General features: G+C 42.3%; 2 protein-coding genes across 2 annotated transcripts; both read right to left on the minus strand.

Annotated features, from left to right (window-relative positions):
* Positions 1 to 5063: 5063 nt before the first annotated feature.
* On the minus strand, positions 5064 to 6123 carry LOC121626798 (protein S100-P-like). Its single transcript, XM_041965477.1, has 2 exons — positions 5894 to 6123; positions 5064 to 5274 (listed from the first exon to the last, which is right to left on the minus strand). Exons 1-2 carry the CDS (start codon positions 6029 to 6031, stop codon positions 5134 to 5136), a joined length of 279 nt encoding a protein of 92 aa, XP_041821411.1. The 5' UTR covers positions 6032 to 6123; the 3' UTR covers positions 5064 to 5133.
* A 2459-nt stretch (positions 6124 to 8582) lies between these two features.
* On the minus strand, positions 8583 to 14022 carry LOC121626538. The gene is made up of 5 exons (XM_041965112.1): positions 13808 to 14022; positions 13160 to 13516; positions 12831 to 12944; positions 9441 to 9541; positions 8583 to 8782 (listed from the first exon to the last, which is right to left on the minus strand). The coding sequence occupies exons 1-5, from the start codon at positions 13863 to 13865 to the stop codon at positions 8717 to 8719; spliced, it is 696 nt and encodes a 231-aa protein (XP_041821046.1). The 5' UTR covers positions 13866 to 14022; the 3' UTR covers positions 8583 to 8716.
* Positions 14023 to 20052: the final 6030 nt, after the last annotated feature.

A 20052-nucleotide genomic window follows, 5' to 3' on the forward strand; every position in this document is an offset into this window, starting at 1 on the left:
AATGAGCATTGATAATAGTTGACTGCTTCCAAAACTGCTCGTCAATTGTAACATTAAGATCTGACTCCCATCTTCTTCTAGACTAATGCAAACCTGGTCTTGGGCACTCATCCAACAACAGGCGATACATTTTAGAAATAAATTTGTGTGTGTTCCCCTCATAAAGAAATCTCTCAGCATCATTGCTGTGAATCTATGGTGTATCTTCACAGGAGCGCTTGGTTTTCGCCCCCTTCTTGTTCAAATATGTTGGGGTCGTCAAATCTGCTTCAGACTGGCACGAGTAAGTAAGAGGTGAGTTTGTAGTGTGTATTTAGCAGCAGCAAATACATACAAATGAACTGAGGATGGTGTATTGTTTGTCTCGATGACCACCAACTGATCCTAACAGAGCAAAGCTTCATTATGTACCATTACATGTGTATGCTTTCATCGTAATACTCAGCTAGTGAAATCAAATGACATTACACAGATCAACTGGAAGCTCCAGTGTCGCATGTCCCAGTGTGACGCTGCAATGATTTAGGCCCAGTGAATTTCATCACCCTCCTTTTTTCTTGGTCTTAAACCTGCTCCTTGACCTTTCAGCGGCACAAATGAAGCAGCCGTGCCTTGGGCCAGATCTGAATGGTGGAGCAAATAAGCTGCAACCCAGCAAAAGTGCCCGCACAGGGAGGCTATCGCACAGCAAGCCTGCTTATCATGTGTGTAGGTCAAAGGTGGCGGTGCTGACACCACTGTCCGGCGTGAGCGAGGGCTGCCTTCTGTTACTTTCCTCTCGCTGTCAGACTTCTCGGTCAAGCATGTGGCGGCGGAGGCAGTCAGCGTCGCTGAGCTGCGTTCATGAATCAGTATTTAGCTGCCGGGACGGGACTTTAGACAGATACGAGCACCTTGTTTGACGGGAACGGCCTCAGTGACACTGAGTCAAAAGGAATGCGGGCTATGGGAGGAACTGCCCGGTATGTTGCGTAATCCCTGGGAAGTGTTTGTCAGCTGGTGAACACTCAAACAGTCAACAGGCCGTTCTTGACAGACAGGTTGTAAGGTAAATGCTAATGGCCATTAATTGTAGTTATTCCAGGCACGCATAATTACAAAGACTCACTCAACAACTATTTCTGGTACGAAGAGACGTCTCACGTGGCTTTGACAGCTGTAATGGAAGTGGCTGTTTCCCGGAAGCTTATCTGTCAGAAGATCCCACCGAGCCCGATGATGGTTTGGTGTGATTGGTTTTACTGATACCTGGTCAAACCAAACCTGACGATGGGTTGGTTTATCCTCATCTCTTGTCTGGCAAACACAGTGATTACATAACGAGCCCATGCTTGCTTCATCAGGAAGAGGATTTGGAAATAAAGCGTCACAGTCAGTTTCAGTTTCTTTGCATTCTAAGGTCAAAATCCAGTCACGTTTTCTTCATGTAAAACACAATATGACATGAGAGTACATAAGCATCCACCCGTCAGTCATTCATCGGTGTGTCTGGGTGTTCACCACCTCAAACCTCGTCACCTGGGACGCACGTGTGACAGTAATGGTGATGATGACGGTGTTGAAAGAGGCGAGCAGTCCTCCGCGATGGAATTCTCCATGTTTGTTTTTCAATCCTCGAACCAAATTCCTTCCACGGTTATGTCCCGTCTGCTCACGCTGTTTCACTCAGAAACAAGTTGCGAAATATTTTGTCTCGTCTGAACTTTGTTGCTCTGATGGCATTAAGTTTTATCATTGCAGAAATTAGCCAGTCCCAGCGACAGCAGTGAATTCTGTGTATTGCTCTCAGTCTGTTTTTGTCTATGGGTCTGATCAGTTTGGTTGGTATCAATATTCATTCTGCATTTTGTGGCTTTGATAATCACTCACTGTGTCATTTTAAACAAAGAGAGAAGATGAGGCGTTTACATTCACAAGACGTGTTGGAATTTTTGCCTGTAATCTCACGTAAAACCTCGGTTTTCCTGTTGGTGATGAAATAAAGGTCAGATTTTATGTTTACTTCTATATTGATGACACATCAAAGGTTGAGAGCTGATTATATCAAAAACCAAACAACCCACGAGTTGAACAGTCATCTGTCAAGTTTCCTTACAATCGTGGCAGATGTAGGTTATTTCAATCCCACAGTAAAACCCAGTGACGCCCCATGGCGCCTGACGGGACAAGCAAACGCGCTCTGTGAGAGTTTCCAGACAAAGAGCGGCAGTGTGTTCACGGCGTTTCTCCTGCTGGAAGTCAGGCCACGAGATGAGCTGTACACCCTGGAAGCTCATATGACCAGAGACGTGTGGCGTCGAAGCAGAATGAGGTATTCATAACCGCTCTACCTCCTCGCATGCGCCGAGCCGATCGGGGTGTGTGCGCGAGCGCTCGGCGTAAGCCTCAAGGCCACAGACATCTTGCATCAACACACGGTTTTGAGGTTGGAGCCTATGGGGGGACTTCTGCTCTGGTATTAGTCAGTAATGATGTGAAACTGTACTAAAAAAATCAACATGAATAAACCAGACTAAACAATAGCTCTATTTGATTCACTGACGATCACTTATTACCAGAAGTCTTGTTGAATTTTCTTATACCGCTTCATTTAAAGTACTAAAATAAGTAGTTCTCATTTTATAAGCACTGAAAGTAGTCATGACTGCAACGAGTACAGTATCATATCTGGAATGTGCAAGACCACATATTTGAAATACAGCAAAACACTGAAGGAGAATTCACTCAAAATAGTTATTAACATTGGTTTACCATATATGATTGAATATATTCATACTTTCTAATAAGGGACCCTTAATAAAGGGTTTATAATCACTTTATTAATAGTTTCTCATCTACTAATTCTTTATATGGAAATCAACTGATAATTTGATCAATCATATAATGTAAGGCAGAGTTCAGAGGAGAGCACGTTTGATTATTTAATCTAAAGCTTTAAACACAAAAAAGGTTTTTAAATCGATTTTTTAAAATTAATTACAAAATAATTAGTATATTATAAGCATGACAATGCTGAACAGTGATATTCAACCACTATTTTATTCCATCTATTTACCATCCAAAGCCATGAGATGGCTCCAGGTGGTAAATAGAAGGAATTGTTTGGTATTGACTTGCAAATTGTTATGCTCTTTGTTTGCTTCCATAGCTGCAATCATAGCTGACATAATGTTTTACACCTTTTCAAGTTAAAATAACAACTCTTGTGTTGGCAGGTTGTTAATCCTCTACAGTGTAGATAAATGACAGTAAGTCATTAATAATTAATAAAGGGTAGGCTTTATAAAGTGGCATATAGTGAAAATATAATGCGTTTGTGCTTCGGTGTGAAAATACTGCACAAGATGTCAAAACAGAGGAGAACACATACACCACCACACGCAGTAAACTCCTCATCCGGTAACACTTCCCACCTGTATCTCCTGACTCCAGAGCTACAGCCTCCTCCACTCTGGACACCTAATCCCCATAAGCCTTCATAATGCCCCGGACAGAGAGAGACAGAGAGAGAGGGGAAGTGGAGAGAGGAGAGTCTGAGCTTAATGACCTTGCAAGCCGATTACAGGCCAACCACGTTTCACAAAAAGCACTGTGAGGCCTTGGACTCGGCCTGCACAGTCTAATCAACCGCACTCACACACTGGGGGGAGGTTATGAATCCAGACTTGGCGACTCGCTCAAGATGGCAGCCACGATTCATGATGGTACTAAGGATAATGATGAACCTTTGCACTTCTTGTACGAGCACCTGTTTGAAACACCATGTTCTGTGAAAGGAGAGCGCGTCTGCCACTAGAGGGCAGCACAGGCATTCTGTAATTACACAACTGTCCCGGCTGGGGAAAGTGTGTCACTTGGCCAGTGCTCCCTGGTGGGCTAATAGAGGGTTGACCTGACCCAAAGACAGAAAGTATCACAGAGATGGATTAAGAGGCAGCTTGATGCCTCTGGTCAGTGGATTAACAAACTAGCTGGTTGCAAAAGTTTCCACTCCAGCGCCTTTGAATCTCTAAATCCACTGTTATCTTTAAAATGCCTTCCACCTCAGGTGTAAACACATCGCAGTCAGGAATATCAGTCCACACTGTGGAGCTGTTGTGTAACCCCCCCGTGCTTCCTCTACGTCCTCCTGCTGCTGTTCTTCTGTGGCCCTTTTATCACTTGCTTGAGTTTGAACTGGCCCTCCGTGTGACTGCGAACACGTTTTCAAGATGCTGTCTGAGAAGCTGTGAAGTTCTTTGCATGTGGTTGAGGCTTTCTTGTCAGACATAAAGCCACTGCTCTGACCGCTCGCTTGAGATTTGGCCCGCCTCGTGCATGCGTCTGGTGGACGCGGGCTGATCTGAACGCGATGATGTTACACTAAGCCGAGGGGTGAAACCCTTGCATCTGCACAGTGTTATCTTTTAGTTTCAAGCTCGAGGTGAAGTGAAAACATGAAAATCTTTACTTTTTCCATTCAAACAAAGAGGCCAACCGTGCACTTTTAGTTTTAATATGCATGCAGACTTACTTACTTGCTACTTAGAGGACGTGTAATGATTGTTCTAACATGACTGAGCCTGTTTCACCACCTGCTACAGTCCCTTAAAAAAGATTTCCTGTTGTATACCACCACCCACGTGACATGTCACAGATCAAGTTGTTCTTTTTCCACCATGCAAATCCATTCATTCACATTTTCTCTACCACTGCAGTGTGCAAAGCTCAATTACTGTCATATGTGTTACGCTGTTATATTGTATCCTTGTAATACCTTTTGTGTTGATATTTTTACATTCTTCTCTATTGCATATTTTTATCATGTTGTGTGTGTGTGTGTTTTGTCACTCAGCAGTGAACCTGTGAGAAAGTCTCTTTGAGGAACTGCATTTTGAGGAACTAAGCCTGCTTTAAGCTTTATTACTACACATTGTTCTGATTTGCACAATTTGCATTTTTGTCATTGATATTGTAGTTTCCTCCCCATATTCATATTACTTCTGATTTCACGGGTGTCACATAATACACATGTGCAAGCCATGTACGGGTAAGTTGGTAATTTTATTCAGTTGTTACAGAAAACAGTCACTACAGAGGTTTTATGTCGTTGTTATCGCCTTTTGGCCGCACCCCGGGGTGCAGTCGCCCTGCTCACTTCTTGGGAATCCGGTCGTGGCAGGCACAGGTAAGAGCAGCAACCATCACCACAAATTCGCTGAAGTCCACCTCAGAGTCTCCGTTAAAATCCAGACCTTTCAGCAGGTTGTCCACCTCCTCTTGGTTCTTCGCCTCCTGCACAAACCAGCAAAACCACATCGCAATGGTTGGAAACTGTTTCAACGCTACACCATACCACTGCTACAGTTTTAGCATCGTGAGTGCATTATTCAAGTTCAAGATAGGTCTTTGGGTGTATACATGGCAACAAGTGCATGTTAAGGCAGGGTGATCCACCTTAGCCAAACACACAGAAATGCACAGCTGCAAAATGTCATCATTTTTAAAGGTGCGGTTGTAGGTGATGTTCAAAAATCTGTCATGCTTTTATTGTCTGAGTGTTTGCATACAGCTGCATAGCAACAACCTAGCCTGGTAACCACACACACAAAACTGAAACAGCTGTTTTAGCATGAGTTAAATCAGTCATCATTATGATGTCATGATGGAAAACGTACTCTTTAACTTTCCTACCTGTGGTCTGATGCACTTTACACCAGAGCTCATCACATTTTCAACACTGGAGGAGGCCTCTTTTGCAACTTAAAGCTGCTCTCACGCCATGCAGCGCGTAGTAAGTTTAGTGTATAAATCTTTAAAGTATGAGCACATGTGCCGAAGCCTCATTAGTCAGGTGTCAGTGCTGGTACCGCCCCAGGCAGCACAGCTATCCCTCCCCTGAAATGTACGTTACCTTGATCAGCCCAGGCAGCTCCTTCTCCAGCAAAGTCTTGACCTCGGCTTTGCTTAGGGAGTCCTTGCTGCCCTCGCTGGCAGCATATGTATCGAAGGTCTTCATCAGGATGGCCATGGCTGTCTCTAGCTGGGTCATGTTTGCAGCTGAAGAGGTGGTTTATGTGGTAAAGAGGAAGATCGAAGACCAACACTGGGCGACAGAGCTGAAGATATGCTGGGAGTCGAAGGAAAGAGGCGACTCGTTTTATACCTTTTGAAAAATGGGCAGGGGGCATGGTTCAAAAGGACAGGTTTTACCTGCTTAAGTGTTTTACAGAGGTGGTGGCTCCAACTGTGTCAATACAATCTCACTCCTACAACGCCCACTGTACATATTACCTCAGACTGTATGGCACTTTATTTACTTATTGATTGATTTAAGGAGTAGTCTTTGCATAAACTAAATCACAAAGGCAATAAATTCTACGATTTGTTTAATTTGACAAAAAAGTTGATTAAAATAAATGTACTGTTTTGGTGGTCACTTTGGGTGTCGGATGATAATGGAACACGTTTAAGCCCAGTTACCCCACACGTAAAGCCAGCGTCTCTGCATCTGCTGTGGTTGCCGGTCGTCAGCGCTGCTGTGCAGGGGTGGACATGAGCTGCATACATGTATAAGAGTGTACAGGTCTGCTCACAAGTTTGTTTTTTTTTCTGGTCCTGTGGCCTGGTTTCCTGGAAACTGTGCTCTGTTGCACCGTGAATATAAGATATCGGGTTTAAAGCATTTCTCTGGTCACGCAACCAACAGCTCAGTTGCAGCAGTGCTCTGGCTGCAATAGATTACACCAAACGCAACAAGAAAGAAACGTTCTAAAACTTCCCACATTTGGCTGCTTGAATTGATTACTGTAGGGATGCTTTTAAGAGGCTGGACTCCATGGCACATGAATTTGAATGAAATATTACAGGAACATCGTAGCAGTGTTACCTGTAATGATAAGAGCAAAGAGTGCCTATTTTCATTAGCCTGCCTATTATATGGAGTATGCATGGAGGCAGAGTCTACAGTGTGAGTTATGTGAGTTGTGCAGTGATGTTAGACAGAAAGTCAGACCACACTGCATTCCAAATGTGGAGTGTCACTTAACGTTGACTGCCATCACTCGTCACCCTGATGCAATTCGCGTCGTGTTTTAGGATTTCGAAAGATCCGGCTTGCGTGCATGACAGCAAAAGCAATGAACAGTCAGTTTTACAGCCTCTCACTGACATGATCAACATGTACTGTTTGTACGTGGGTGATCGTCTGCAAGCAAAAGAATCACTGTGAAAGTGTGGGAAAGCTACAGTCGCACGGTTTGGTGGTTAACACCTTTTGCAGGTTATATTTTCATGGGCATATAGCTGGTATGCAGGTAAGGGGTCACATACTGTACGTTTTCTTTGTTCCCATATGTGAAGGAGTGTCTTTCTGCAGCCTGTAACAGTCCGAAACTGGCTGACTCACTGGGTAAAGTATGTATTAAGAAATAGCAGTGAATAGGCGCCCATTGGCTTGTATTTATTTACTTATTCATCACTACTTTCACATTTGTCATAACCACGGATCATGGATACATGCTAACAATTTTAGCATGCAATGAATTAATAATTGCATGACATAAAGACACAAACCAGATGAAAGCAATGATGTCGAACATTTTAACAAATTTTATATTGGGCCCATTTGTGACCTCAGCACTCTCAGTCACGTTAGCATGAAAATGCTACTTCTTAGCTGTTAGCCAGTCGCAGGATGCTTGTTAAAAGATACTTTTTAATGACGCCACAGATATCTGCCCAGAATGACAAACTGCTTGCATTGGCCAAAACTAACATATGAATCCAACATTTACAGACATGTTTTAGATCCTGAAAAAGGTTAAAAAATAAATACACTGATTTTCTTCCTGAGAGGAAAGGAGGAAATCTTGCTTGACTGAATCGTGGACTAAAGTATTGAGTGCTCAGTTCATATCAAGTTAGCATATCCGACAAGGCTGACAGTCGCTAACCAGCTAGCTTAGAGCAGCTAAACGTCATGTTTTCAGTGTTTTGGGATGCTAGCTGAGCGCAGTTATTGAACATACAGTATGCTAACACGCTGGCACCTTGACTCGACTTAACCCCAGCCTTAACTACACTGCCCTTTTTGCCCATGTCCACATGACTAGCATTAGCATCTTGCTAACTTTGATAGGAAGTGTGCTTTCAGTAATGCTAGTGGTGTTTTACCCACATGGTCTTGGGAAATTTTAGAAAATGAACTCAATGCAGAGCACGCGTGGCGAGAGATGAGTGGTCACAGTAAGTAAATGCATTTCCTGAGAGAATCGCTCAGTATTTACCATTTCAGATGCTCTGTATGAATGTGGCCTGTGCGATGAAAAGGCAACAAGGCCAGGGAGAAACTACTCCAACCGTCACAGGCGCTGTTTCCACTTCCTGTCATTGACCTATTATGCAATGCCGTAACACCACAGTTTCCACTTAGTGTCCTTACCACGATCTGAAGTCAGCACAAAACCGATCGCTGTAGATTCAATACCACCGAGCAGCTGATCACGTCACAACAAAAGCATTTTAGTCAGATACAATAAATCTGTCTAGGAGCGCACACACGCCATGTCATCATGAAATGAACTTAGACCACAAACATGGACTTACTTTATAGAAAAATATATAATATTTACACTCATATAAAATCATTTACATAATTCAGACAAAAGGAAGCAAAAGGCTGTGCATGATACACATACTGAAAAGTATGTATGTGGAGTATCCACTGAGCAGATCCTCATCCACTTTCTTTGGTCTGCACACGCTCGAAGTAATCGAAGGACTCATATACAGGAACCTGACACTGGAAGAGAAAGGAAGATGGGAACAGTTACTGCAAGCACACATTAATCTGTGTAAGTGCTACATAGCAGTACATCAACCTGTGTCAAATGAGGGTAATATTACAGAGCTTGAGTGTTTGTGGCGTGCAAAGGTCGACAGAGGACCTTTGCTAACGCGTGCAACATAAAGCTGAGTGGGTGTGAGCGATAGGCACAATTAGTCACAAACAGGATGTCAGTTATTATTTCATAATAATGTCTCACTGTGGAAAGTTCCTGCTTTAGGTGCAGCTGTGCCAGTTAAGGACAGAAATGTTTAAACTTTTGTTTAAACAAATGTTACTCTAAACAGGCTGAAAATGTTGTCAAACCTGTCAGCATGAGATGCTCCATAACACAGTAACATCACATTGGTAAGCAGCGGTGGATGTGTAATTTGATGTAGCTTTCTTTGTCTGTAAAACCACATTTGGTTCTGCTGTGTCTGTAGGGAGGAGTGTGTGTATGCACATTCACACCATTCACCACATGTTACAGTCTCATACTACTCATGCACATTATATAAACCCTTCATGAAAAGCAGTGCCAAACAGCCTCACAGTCACTTGGTGCCACAGGATGCACTCTTTTTCAGCCTTTGTGCACAAGCGTGTTTGCAGACTGTACCAATAGACTCACCCACTGAGACGAGCCTCTGGAGGAGCTGGTGCTGTGTTTGTCCATGTCTGCCTCCTCAGAGTCAATGTGGGGAACTTCGTAGATCACCCTGGCTGCTTGTGCTGAAACCACACACACACACACGATTAACAGCTGTGTTGCACAACATTCTGTAGCAAACATACATAGAAGCACTACTGTTCGCCTCTACCACTGTTTATACTTCTGCAACAAGTACTACTACTGCTACTACTACAAATCCAAGGCTAATATGTCTACTAATTTGCTATCCTACCTTCCTTTTTCTACACCAAATCATCCCCTTGTCACAGTTCTGGGGTCCTGGAGTCTAAAGAAATATCCAGGAAGGTCAAAAAGCCCATTGCACTGCTAACAGACAGGTAGCACCATGTTTGCACTGTGACAGGAAACCACTATTCTCACCCTCAGCAGCAATTAATCGCCCCAAATCATATAATCCCATAGAGTTAACGTCACTGCTACAAGCAATCCCTGCTCATTCTCTGCAGACATCGTCCGTGGTGTACCACACAGTTCAGTTCTTGGTCCTGCACATTTCTCACTGAACTTGCCAACTTGACCCCAACTGTCTAAAGATAACCCAGAATTTCCTTTGCAGACATGAAGTCCATGTCATGCTTAACAGAATCTTGTCAAAGTTATTGAACGTTGTGTGTTGCCCACACGAACATCGGCATAAAAATGCGGCTGTATGCAACTGTCTGCAATGTGTACAGGTGAAAACACAATGGTGCATAATGGTATGATTGTCTCATACTGGTAAGTGGTAGAAAGGATAAAACGTACTGTCACTGTTCTGTTACTGATAATTAGATGGAGTGGCAGCTACATCAGAAGTCCAGGCAGCCTGCAACCAGACAAGTTCAGCCTCCACTTTGAGGTGACTCACAGAACAGAAAAGACATATTTGCTAGAAGCGGAGGAGTCAAAGACAACGCAACACGATAATTTGCGTTTGGTCCTCCACACTCTAGAGATCTGATACCTCTGTGATCTCGGTATTCACCCATCCAACATTAAGCCAGTGAAGTTTGGCTGTGTTATATAATTTAACCATTTTAAGTTAGAAGTAACTTTCGTCCTTTTTTGCTAAAAATGCTTATCACTGTCATTGCTTGATGCTCTTTAGTCTTCTACACGGTCTCTGTGTTCAGTCTCCATACGTTTTCCAGCTTGTTCTTAATTCAGCTGCTACGATTTTAGAAAGACTGTTTGCCCCCAAATTCTGCTTACCTACATTGTCTTTAAAGCCGCCCATGTTAACAATGGGTCAGATGAAGACACGGGCAGTGAAAGAAGTCGCTTGTAGTGACAAACCCTTTTTTTGCTTTATGACCCCCAACTTTACAGTTCCCTCTAACTGCTATCATCCTCAGACAAAGGAGGCAGCTTTCATAAACCCACTGTACAATACCTGTTCATCATCGAATAGCAGGCAGAGTAAAGGCAGTAACTAGCTAGTAAATGCATGGGAGCATTTAGCTCGTAAAGAGCCAGAAGTGCAGACCAAAACTGGCGCGAAATGGGGGGAATATCGTGCATAGGTGCAGGTCCATGTCTGATGGATGTGCAACTGCTTAGATTGCAGAAAGGAACCTGTGGTAGATAGTCTGAGCAACTAAAACAACCGTGGTGACAGACTGATCTGTAGTCACTAGCGTTGGTGCCTGGCGCCCTAGGAGTGATTACACGATGAGTGTCTGACCTGCAGCAGGGCTGTCGAACTCTTAAAAGGTAAAAATCAATTAGTTTGTCTGATTTTCCTACAGTTTACATTTTTTTTTAAATTTTTTTTAATTTCGCACTTAAAATGTTAAGCAGGTATTTTGGGGTTTCATTTGCCAAGGTTCCAGGATGACATTTCTACTGCAGTCCAGATGAATTTGAAGTTAACGGAATTTAATTTGTGGCATTCAGAGCATTAAAAATACTTAAAAAGTTGAGCACTAACACGACATATAACGTTAAAATTGAAAAATTTTTGAAAATTATACCCTCATTTAGAATTTGATGCGAGCAACATGTTTCCAAAAAAAAGTTGGGACTGTGGCAACAAAAGACTGAAGAAGTTGTGAAAAGCTAAAAGAAAACAGCTGGTGGAACATCTCACAGTTAATCAGGTTAACAGGCAACAGGTGAGGTTAGTGACATGACTGGGTATAAAAAGAGCCTTTCTGAGGTAGAGGTGGGGAGAGGTTCACCGCTCTGTGCTCTGGACAAAAGTGCAAAATGTTTCTCAACATAAAATTGCAAAGAATTTGGAGATTTCATTGCCTACAGAACATAATGTCATTAATAGATTAAGAAAATTTAAAGAAATCTCTGCACGCGAGGGACAAGGCCGAAAAACAATATCGTCTGGCCGCGATCTTCAGGCCTCAGACGGCACCGCATTGAAAACAGACGGGATTCTGTAGTGGGGTAACGGCATGAGCTCAGGATCACCTCCAGAAGCCGTCGTCTGTGAACACAGTTAGTGCACACGCGTGCACCTGCACATCTGTGAAGGCACCATTCACGCTGAACAATGTTTGCTGCATTATGACACGTAAAATGCGAAGCAGCTGAAATCGTACATCAGGCTAGAATTGGGAAAACGTCCCACATTCAAAATGACAGCAGTCGGCCTCCTCAGTTCCCAAACGCTTACAGAGTGCTGTAAAAAGAAGAAGTGATGCAACGGAGCGGTAAACATGGCACTGTACCAACGTTTTCCGAAAACAATGACATTTCCCAGTTTCAGCATGTGATGTGTTGTCTTTGCGCTATTTTCAATGAAATGTGGGGTTTCGGTGCTTTGCAAATCCTCACATTCTCTTTCTATTTACATTTTAGAGCGTCACAAATTTTTTGGACACAGGGTTGTAGTTAAATTAATTCCATTTTTTTTAAAAAGGCAACATCTCTTTCAAGAGACAGTGTTAGTTTAGAATTCAAAGACCTCACAACAAACATTTTTTGACTTTCTGCAGAAGGACGAGTGCCAGTGAAAACCTTTGACAGCTTGTTCTGTGGGTTATCCTGAGCAACACAAACACTGTTGGTGGTGAAAGATAATTATTTAGACCAGGCATGTCCAAACTATTCCATAAAGGGCCGTGTGGCTGCAGGTTTTCGTTCCAACCAAGGAGGAGCACACCAGCTTAATTAGCTGAGCTCAGTCTTCAGCTGATAACTCAGTGATCCCTTGATGTTGATTGGCTGGCCTGGTGTGCTCCTCCTTGGTTGGAACGAAAACCTGCAGCCACACGGCCCTTTATGGAATAGTTTGGACATGCCTGATTTAGACGTCCAGTCAGCCAACCATTTACGCATCAGTTGAGTTTCTGGTGCTTTAACGACATGGTAACACTGCATCTCCCCTCATACCTTGCCTCCGGCGCAGAGTGCAGAAACAGGTGAGCGTGATGAGGAGCAGTGGAGCCCCCACAGCCAGGCAGACTATAACGGGAAACGGGACCGAACCCCCGCTGGGCCCTGGACCTTGTGAGAAAAAATGAAACACAACGACAATCACAGGATTGAAGTTTTTTGAACATACAATGTGATTTCTTGTAGTTTATATATATATAAAACACGCTCTGACTGATCTCAACAGACCAAACTCCATTCTGAAAACACATCATTATCAGACAGACTGAGATATTAGTCAAACCCTTGACACAAACCTGTGAAGCCCTGGCTGTTTCGTCACCTACCTCCTGTTGTGTTGTCCGTCGTGTTCTCTCGGGCCGTAACGGTGATGACAGTGCTGTTCCCTTCAAACACAGTTAAAACCGGTATCTCCACAGCCATCTTGCAGGTGTATGTCCCTGCATCGTCTCTCTTGATAGTCATGAAGGTCAGGACTGAGCAGTCAGACGTCTCATTTCTCAGAGATTTGTCAGAGCGATTATTCAGGAATTTGGTACTCTTTATAGTAGTTTGATTTTTCAGCCAGCTGACAGTCATTGTTGCAGGCTCGCCTGTCCAGCAGCAGCTGATGTTTACTGTCTGCCCCTCCACGACGGAGACATCAGGGCTCTGGGTTATGACAAACACGCCTGATGAGACGCCTGAAAAGAGACAGAGGTTTTTCTGGTGCTTTTCAAACAAATCAGATGATTTGCACTGTGAAAACATGCCTTAAAATAGACCAGAGTGATCTATTCTGCTTGTTTCACAAGTCAACAAGCAAATGAAGTGGTTACACCACACCAATAAAGAAATAGTCAGCTTCTATGTCTCATTTACATGTTAAGCAGTTCAAAAGTTTTGAGGCGTTGAAAGAAGAGATGCTCCACACGCTGATGTTGGGATGCTGCCTGCGCTCGGCTGTGAAACAGATATGAACGGTTGTTACTTACTCCAGGATGAGAGCGCACACAGGGAGGCGAGCAGCAGACTGCTGAGCAGAAGCTTCATCTTCTCTGATTCACCGCAGACTACTGACGCTCATGTCTTCACAGGCGCTCCAAGTCCTTCCCACACACACACACACACACACACACACACACTGGCCAGCACACGAGGCTTCACCTTTTCTTCAGAGCCTCTTTGTATTTTCTGCAGAGAAGTGTGTAAAACCACACGTTCTGTTCCTCCCTCCCTCGATAGAAGCTGTAGTGAGCTATAGTTCCTGTATGATAAATTCTCCTTTCTCACAGTGCTGTCCCTGCTGCTTTTATTCTCAACAGAGAAATCCTGGAAATAAAGAGGAACAGTGATATCACGATTTCCACTGAGGAATTTCTTATTGAAATTAGATTGTTGGCAAGCTTGTCGTCACCCAGAGCTTTGTTTATAATAATAATAGTAATGCATTAAAACACTCAAGGACACTATACAAAGATAAACAATAGTAAAAACAAGACACATTAATAGTTTCACCTATTCGACCCCATTTCTAATCTTGAGCCCACTCCCAAGTATACCTGATACATTTTAATTTCGTTAAATGACTTATTGGTTTTATTGTGATCTCTACTTGATTTTTGTTGTCCTGTTGTTTTAAACTTGCTATAGAGATATTGACTTGAGACTAGAGACTTGACTCTATGTACAGTTTTTATATGATCATACTATCTTTCACATTATTCTGACAGTTTGGAGAAAACTTGTACACTCCTGGTGGAAATTGGTCCATTTCACATGTTAGATAAATGGCTTGTACCATTCATCCAGGGGTCAGACCCATGGAAGGGTAGTGGGAGATTCCAAATGACATGCATTGCGTGTGTTTTTGAGGAATACTAGTTCACCAAAATATTTCACAAGACACTTGAGAATTTTTCAATTTATTTCTTTTTTTTTTACAGATAAATTGTTGTGAATTCGGCCTTCAGCTGGTGAGGCTGGAGTAGGCGAGGTTGGAGGGGGGGTCAGGAAACTACTTGCACCTGGTTGGTTTGGCTCCTAGCTAATTTTGGGTATCTTCCTTGGTAACCTCTTCCTCTCCTCTTCCTCCCAGGCCTCCACCAGCTAGAACAGTTCAGGTTCTGTGTTTTGTTTGCATCCATCACACACACTTTGCATTCATTACAGACCTGGCTGATTTGCATTATTATCATTATCATCATTTTATGTAAATTACATCTTAGAAACCTGATAGCAATCATGCGATGAATCTTTCAGCTATTTGTGCGTAAAATGTGTCATTTTGGTAAATACTTTAACTTTAGCTGTTCTGGAAAGTTCTGCTGTTCACTGGGAGTTAAAGGCATAAGAAGCTGTGACAACTCAACATGTTCCTAAATCGTTCATGCTGCTCACCAGCAAAATATTTCCTCATGGTTAACTGTTACACATCACTAAGTTATTCACTGTCATTGACTTCAAGCTGTGTTTTATTAATCATAAGCACAACTAAGTTAATGTTTCGAGTCAACTGTTTTGTCTTGATAATCTAGCAGTCTTATTTTCCTCAGCGCAATTAATCACATTCATTGACCTCAAGGTGGCGCTGTAACAAATTTAATCAGTAAAGTTTCTTTAAAAAAAACAAGCTTTATTTAAAAAAAAAAAAGTCACACCTATAGACACGTTCAATGCAAAGGAACTATACTGTGCATGAAGGACATGCCTGTTCTTGATAATGCTGCTCTCCATGTCCACAAGTGTCAACCTAGAGGATTACTGCTCCATCCAAAGACACTGACATTTCAGCAGCACATTTGCACATACCCCTGCCACACCTATGAGTGTTTGAATCATACAGAGCACACAGGTGGAGTGCTTTAAGAGCGTTCTGTGAGAAGAGGTGAGCTTATCAGACCTCTGAAGCTCATTCCTCATCTTTGCTTGAGGCTAGCAACTTGAGCTACATTAGCCCCTGCGTGCAGCACAGGACTGCAAGCATCAGTTTGCAAGAGTGAGCTTCCACGGAGTCCGGCATGTTGCGGTGCTTGTTTCTACAGTAGCAATGAACGAAGAAACAAACACTGGCGCCCTCCGTGTTTTCGCATCCACCATAGGTTCTCCTACATGCTTTGAATGGGAGGGGTGAGGCGAGGGGCGCCCTCTGGACAACAGGGGCCCGATAAGATTTTGTTTGAGGGCCTAGAGCCAGTTTAAACAATGCTTCACCAAATCATGATGTGTAATATCTGATAAATTATTTATGTGAGTCTTTTGTCCTTCAGTTGGTCACTTTAAGAGCTGCAGAGTGCTTCTCCATGTAATCGCACAATGTGGAATATTGCAACTAAATACGTGTCAAAGAGATCTCGTAGGATGATGTGCAGGATAATGGAATGATAGGTTCCATTGCCAGTGTCCCAGTAGTGTCTCTTCGACAGTGACCAGGTGTAAAACATGCACAGTATCAAAAAATCCAAGCTAATGTCCATTCACATTCAAAACATGTTCAAAACAGTAAATACACACATAAAAATATTTCACTTTCATGTGCTGCTCAGTGTGCAGCAGGTAGATTGTATATAAGGTGCTCTTGCTCAGGGGTGGGCACAGACAGGGTGGGCACTGGCATGTGGGAAGCAGTGGCAACAGAAAGGGCTGCAAGTTTGTTCAGGCTCATGTTCATTTACAAGTGAACTTATTCTTTATAGACTGCTGTTTGCAAGGTACAGTCGAGCTGCTTCGTGTGACATTTCCTATAAGGTCTACTAAACGGAAGTGGCCTTGTGCTCTGCTTTGGACCGTCAGCGTGATGACGGAGAAAAACAGGAAGACCCTCAACCACAAACCGCCCTTTTGCGGACCCGAGGTGTTCTTGTTTGTGACATGCAGCGTCTAAAGAGATGAACAAACACAAACTAATCAACTCTGTTCACCCTGATTGATCCCTTTGACCTCTGACTGTATTGCCACTTCTGGTCGTACAGCTGGTCTGGAGTCAGAATTAAAAACTGAAGGGGGCTTATGTTACACTGGCTCCAGTCAGCATCAGATGGACTCGTTCTGAGTTCACTTTCACATATGGTGATGAGAAAAAGTAGAAGACACACAGCTTTGCATGTTGAAGCATTATTCTCATTAGGTTATTGAATTATTGAATTCTCCATTCTTATTTTCAGTTGATTTATTTCATATTTCTTTCTCTCTTTTTGCAAAAATGCCCTCATTGATGATTGTTTTAATATGTGGGTAATATTTTCTATATCAACTCAGTGTATAATGTGGAACCTTTTTTGCACATACTAACAGTGGCCCCAGTTACCAGTGACTCACGTAAAGCACTGAGTGAGCGAGACATCAAAAAGGCTGAAAACCTTAAATTGGTTCAGAGGTGAGTTTTTGCGGACACCCAACCTCCAACAGCACCCACAACCTCTGGCTGCGAGCGCAAGCTGCCGTGCCCTTTTCCCTGGCTGTGGTTTGAGCGTGATCGTGGTTATTATCAGGCTGAAACACCGTTAACACTCTGAAGTGAGATACCTTATCTGCCTTAGACTTTAATCATGGCAGATTTTTGCTCGTCAGAGCAACAAAAGAACAGGCGCCTGTTTGGAAATATCACCACATTTGCAAAACTGGCTCTCAATTTCCACAGTCTTAAAACACTTAAAACATAAAATTCACCACATTACTTTTATAACTGGATCAAAATCTGTTCATTACTATTTATTCTTATTATCACTTAATCCTCATTTTTGAGGGAATTGGGTCACCTCACTCACATGTTGACATACTTTAGTCTCTGTATAGAACATGGCTGATGATGGAGCAATAATATGATGCCAGTGGGTTAATCACCCCCGGTGTACATGAAATCTATGGATACACACCATCGAACATGCACACTTCATCCAGCCTGGTGCTGAGAGTTCAGTTCCTAGATTGTACCAGAAGGGGGCGCAGAAGACCAGTAATTCAGTGGGAGCATCACAGACATCAGTTGCCTTTCAGCATCACTCACAAACAACACCATCACCAATTTCATTTTTCAGGCATTTTTACTATTATACTACTATTTTTGACTTTTTGTCTTGTGACCTCTCAAGGCAACAATTGCTGTTGCCCATTAAAGTGTGATATTACAGGTATGAAGGTGTGATACCGCAGGAAATGATAAGGATGGTGTCATGCAACTATTTTATATTCATCACCTTCATGTACTACTATGATCATGACCATGAAATGTTGAGAAAATATATAAACAAATGGCAAACAAAATATGAAATGCTTCATGGGGGGTACACCTTCCACCATCAGTGCTTCAGAGTTGGTACAGAGAGAAACCAGTAAGACAAAATGCAACACACACATTGTGACACACTTTGTTGGAGGCGACCTTCCTTCCTCCCTCCTGAGAAGAAGTAGAAGCAGCTCCTTGTTCTGCCTCTTCTAGGAAGAAGTTCGAATGTTACAAACGTTGCACTGACATGCAGCACTGCAGCACAAAATAAAGAGATAAATGATTTCTGTGTCGTAGTTCAGCAGGTTAAGGCTTTCCTTAACTGATCCTTGTGTGTTTTCTTTCTGTTTTAAAGCAGACATGGAGCAATGCTGTGTGAAATTATGAGTCATCTTTTAATTTTGAGCTGCTGCAGACTATATTTATGTTTCATTATATTATTTTGGTTGGGCTCTGAGTGCAGCGTTTCCTTGTTGCATGCTGGAGATGAAGTGTATGGGATGGATAATAAACAGTACTTACAGTACACAAGGTATATGCTACCTTGTGAGATGACCACATCTTCGTCTGCTTTCTGCATTCATGTATGACTTGGCACGAGCAGCCATCCAGTGAATAAGTTATTTTTGTATATTCCTGAGTGAAGTCCGTGTCTCTGCCTTTTATGGAACATGCAACAGTTGTTCAATGAATGTTTGAAAGGGAGGGTGGGAGCCAAAACATGCAGTTGATTATTAATACCTGTAGATGGCGCCATCTACCACTTTCTGCCTCAGTGCTCTCATGGTGAGCTTCTTGCTCAAAGCTGCTCAGTATGGAGTGTCGTACCACAGGGAGGAGCTGCAGGAGTGTTGTTGGTGGAGCAGATGTAGACTGGCAGCAGGACACTCAGCTCCTGTTATCACCTCTCAAAGGTGTTGCGTTATGTTGTCATGACGCACATTCAGATTTGCAGGACAGTTTTCTTCACGTTATTACTAATCATGAGTAGACCTCTGCCACTTCCAGCCACCTGCATGTGAGTGAAGTCAGACAACAGAGTGAGTAAGATAAAGAATTGCTGAATTACTACTAATAAGACTTTGTTGACAATGTTATGAATTATTTCCATGTCTGTGTCTCCTAAAGTCAATAAAAATAAGAAACTCAGTACAAAAGAGTGAGGAATCTTTAACATCTAGTAATATTAAATTAATAAAAAGGTGTATTGTAAATAAGATGACATCTTCCTGTGTCTTTATATAAAAGACTACTGTAGTCACTTTCTGCCCATGTTACAGAAGCCTAGAATGGCCATGCTTGTAATTACTTTTTAAATTATTTTATCTCAGGGGTCACAAGTTAATTTCTTCGTTAGCTCGAGATAACAAAGCTTGTTTTTTTTTTTTTTGCGAAAACAGGTTAATTCATGTCGTTATCTGAAGAAAACAAAAGGCAGATTTCTCGACCTAAAGGTTCATTTCAGGTTTCACAAAAATGACCTTCAGAGAGCCTTAAAGGGAACTTTCAGAAGATTCCCTCAGGGTTTTTATTTGTAAAGCCTAAATGTGCAGTGTGGTTAAGATTGATTTTAAATTTTCATTTCAGTATAGTATAATATACAGTATTAAGGTATATTTATATATGTATATGTGTGTTTGTGTGTGTGTGTATTTACAATGCTGCACTTCTTTTTAAATGTTGTAACTTATTATTATTTAGTGGAATTTATTTTCTTATGTCATACATCCTGTGTTGTATTTTCATCCTTACTTTTAAATTATTTTACCATCATTATCAAGTATGTTTACTCTTCATCTCATTTTACATTAATTATTGCATCATTCTACGCCCGTTTTGATGTGTCTTTATCTTATTCTTACTGTTATTATCAAGCAGGTTTTATTTTCCACCTCACATGACATTAATTTTCTGTCCCTGTTTTTATGTACATCGTTTATGTGAAGCACTTACTCAGTCATCTGGCAAGTAGCTACAAACCTTCATCTAATCCAAACAACAACAGCAACAGATTTA

This window comes from Chelmon rostratus, chromosome 23 (assembly GCF_017976325.1).
Source record: "Chelmon rostratus isolate fCheRos1 chromosome 23, fCheRos1.pri, whole genome shotgun sequence".
Lineage (NCBI taxonomy): Eukaryota > Metazoa > Chordata > Actinopteri > Chaetodontiformes > Chaetodontidae > Chelmon > Chelmon rostratus.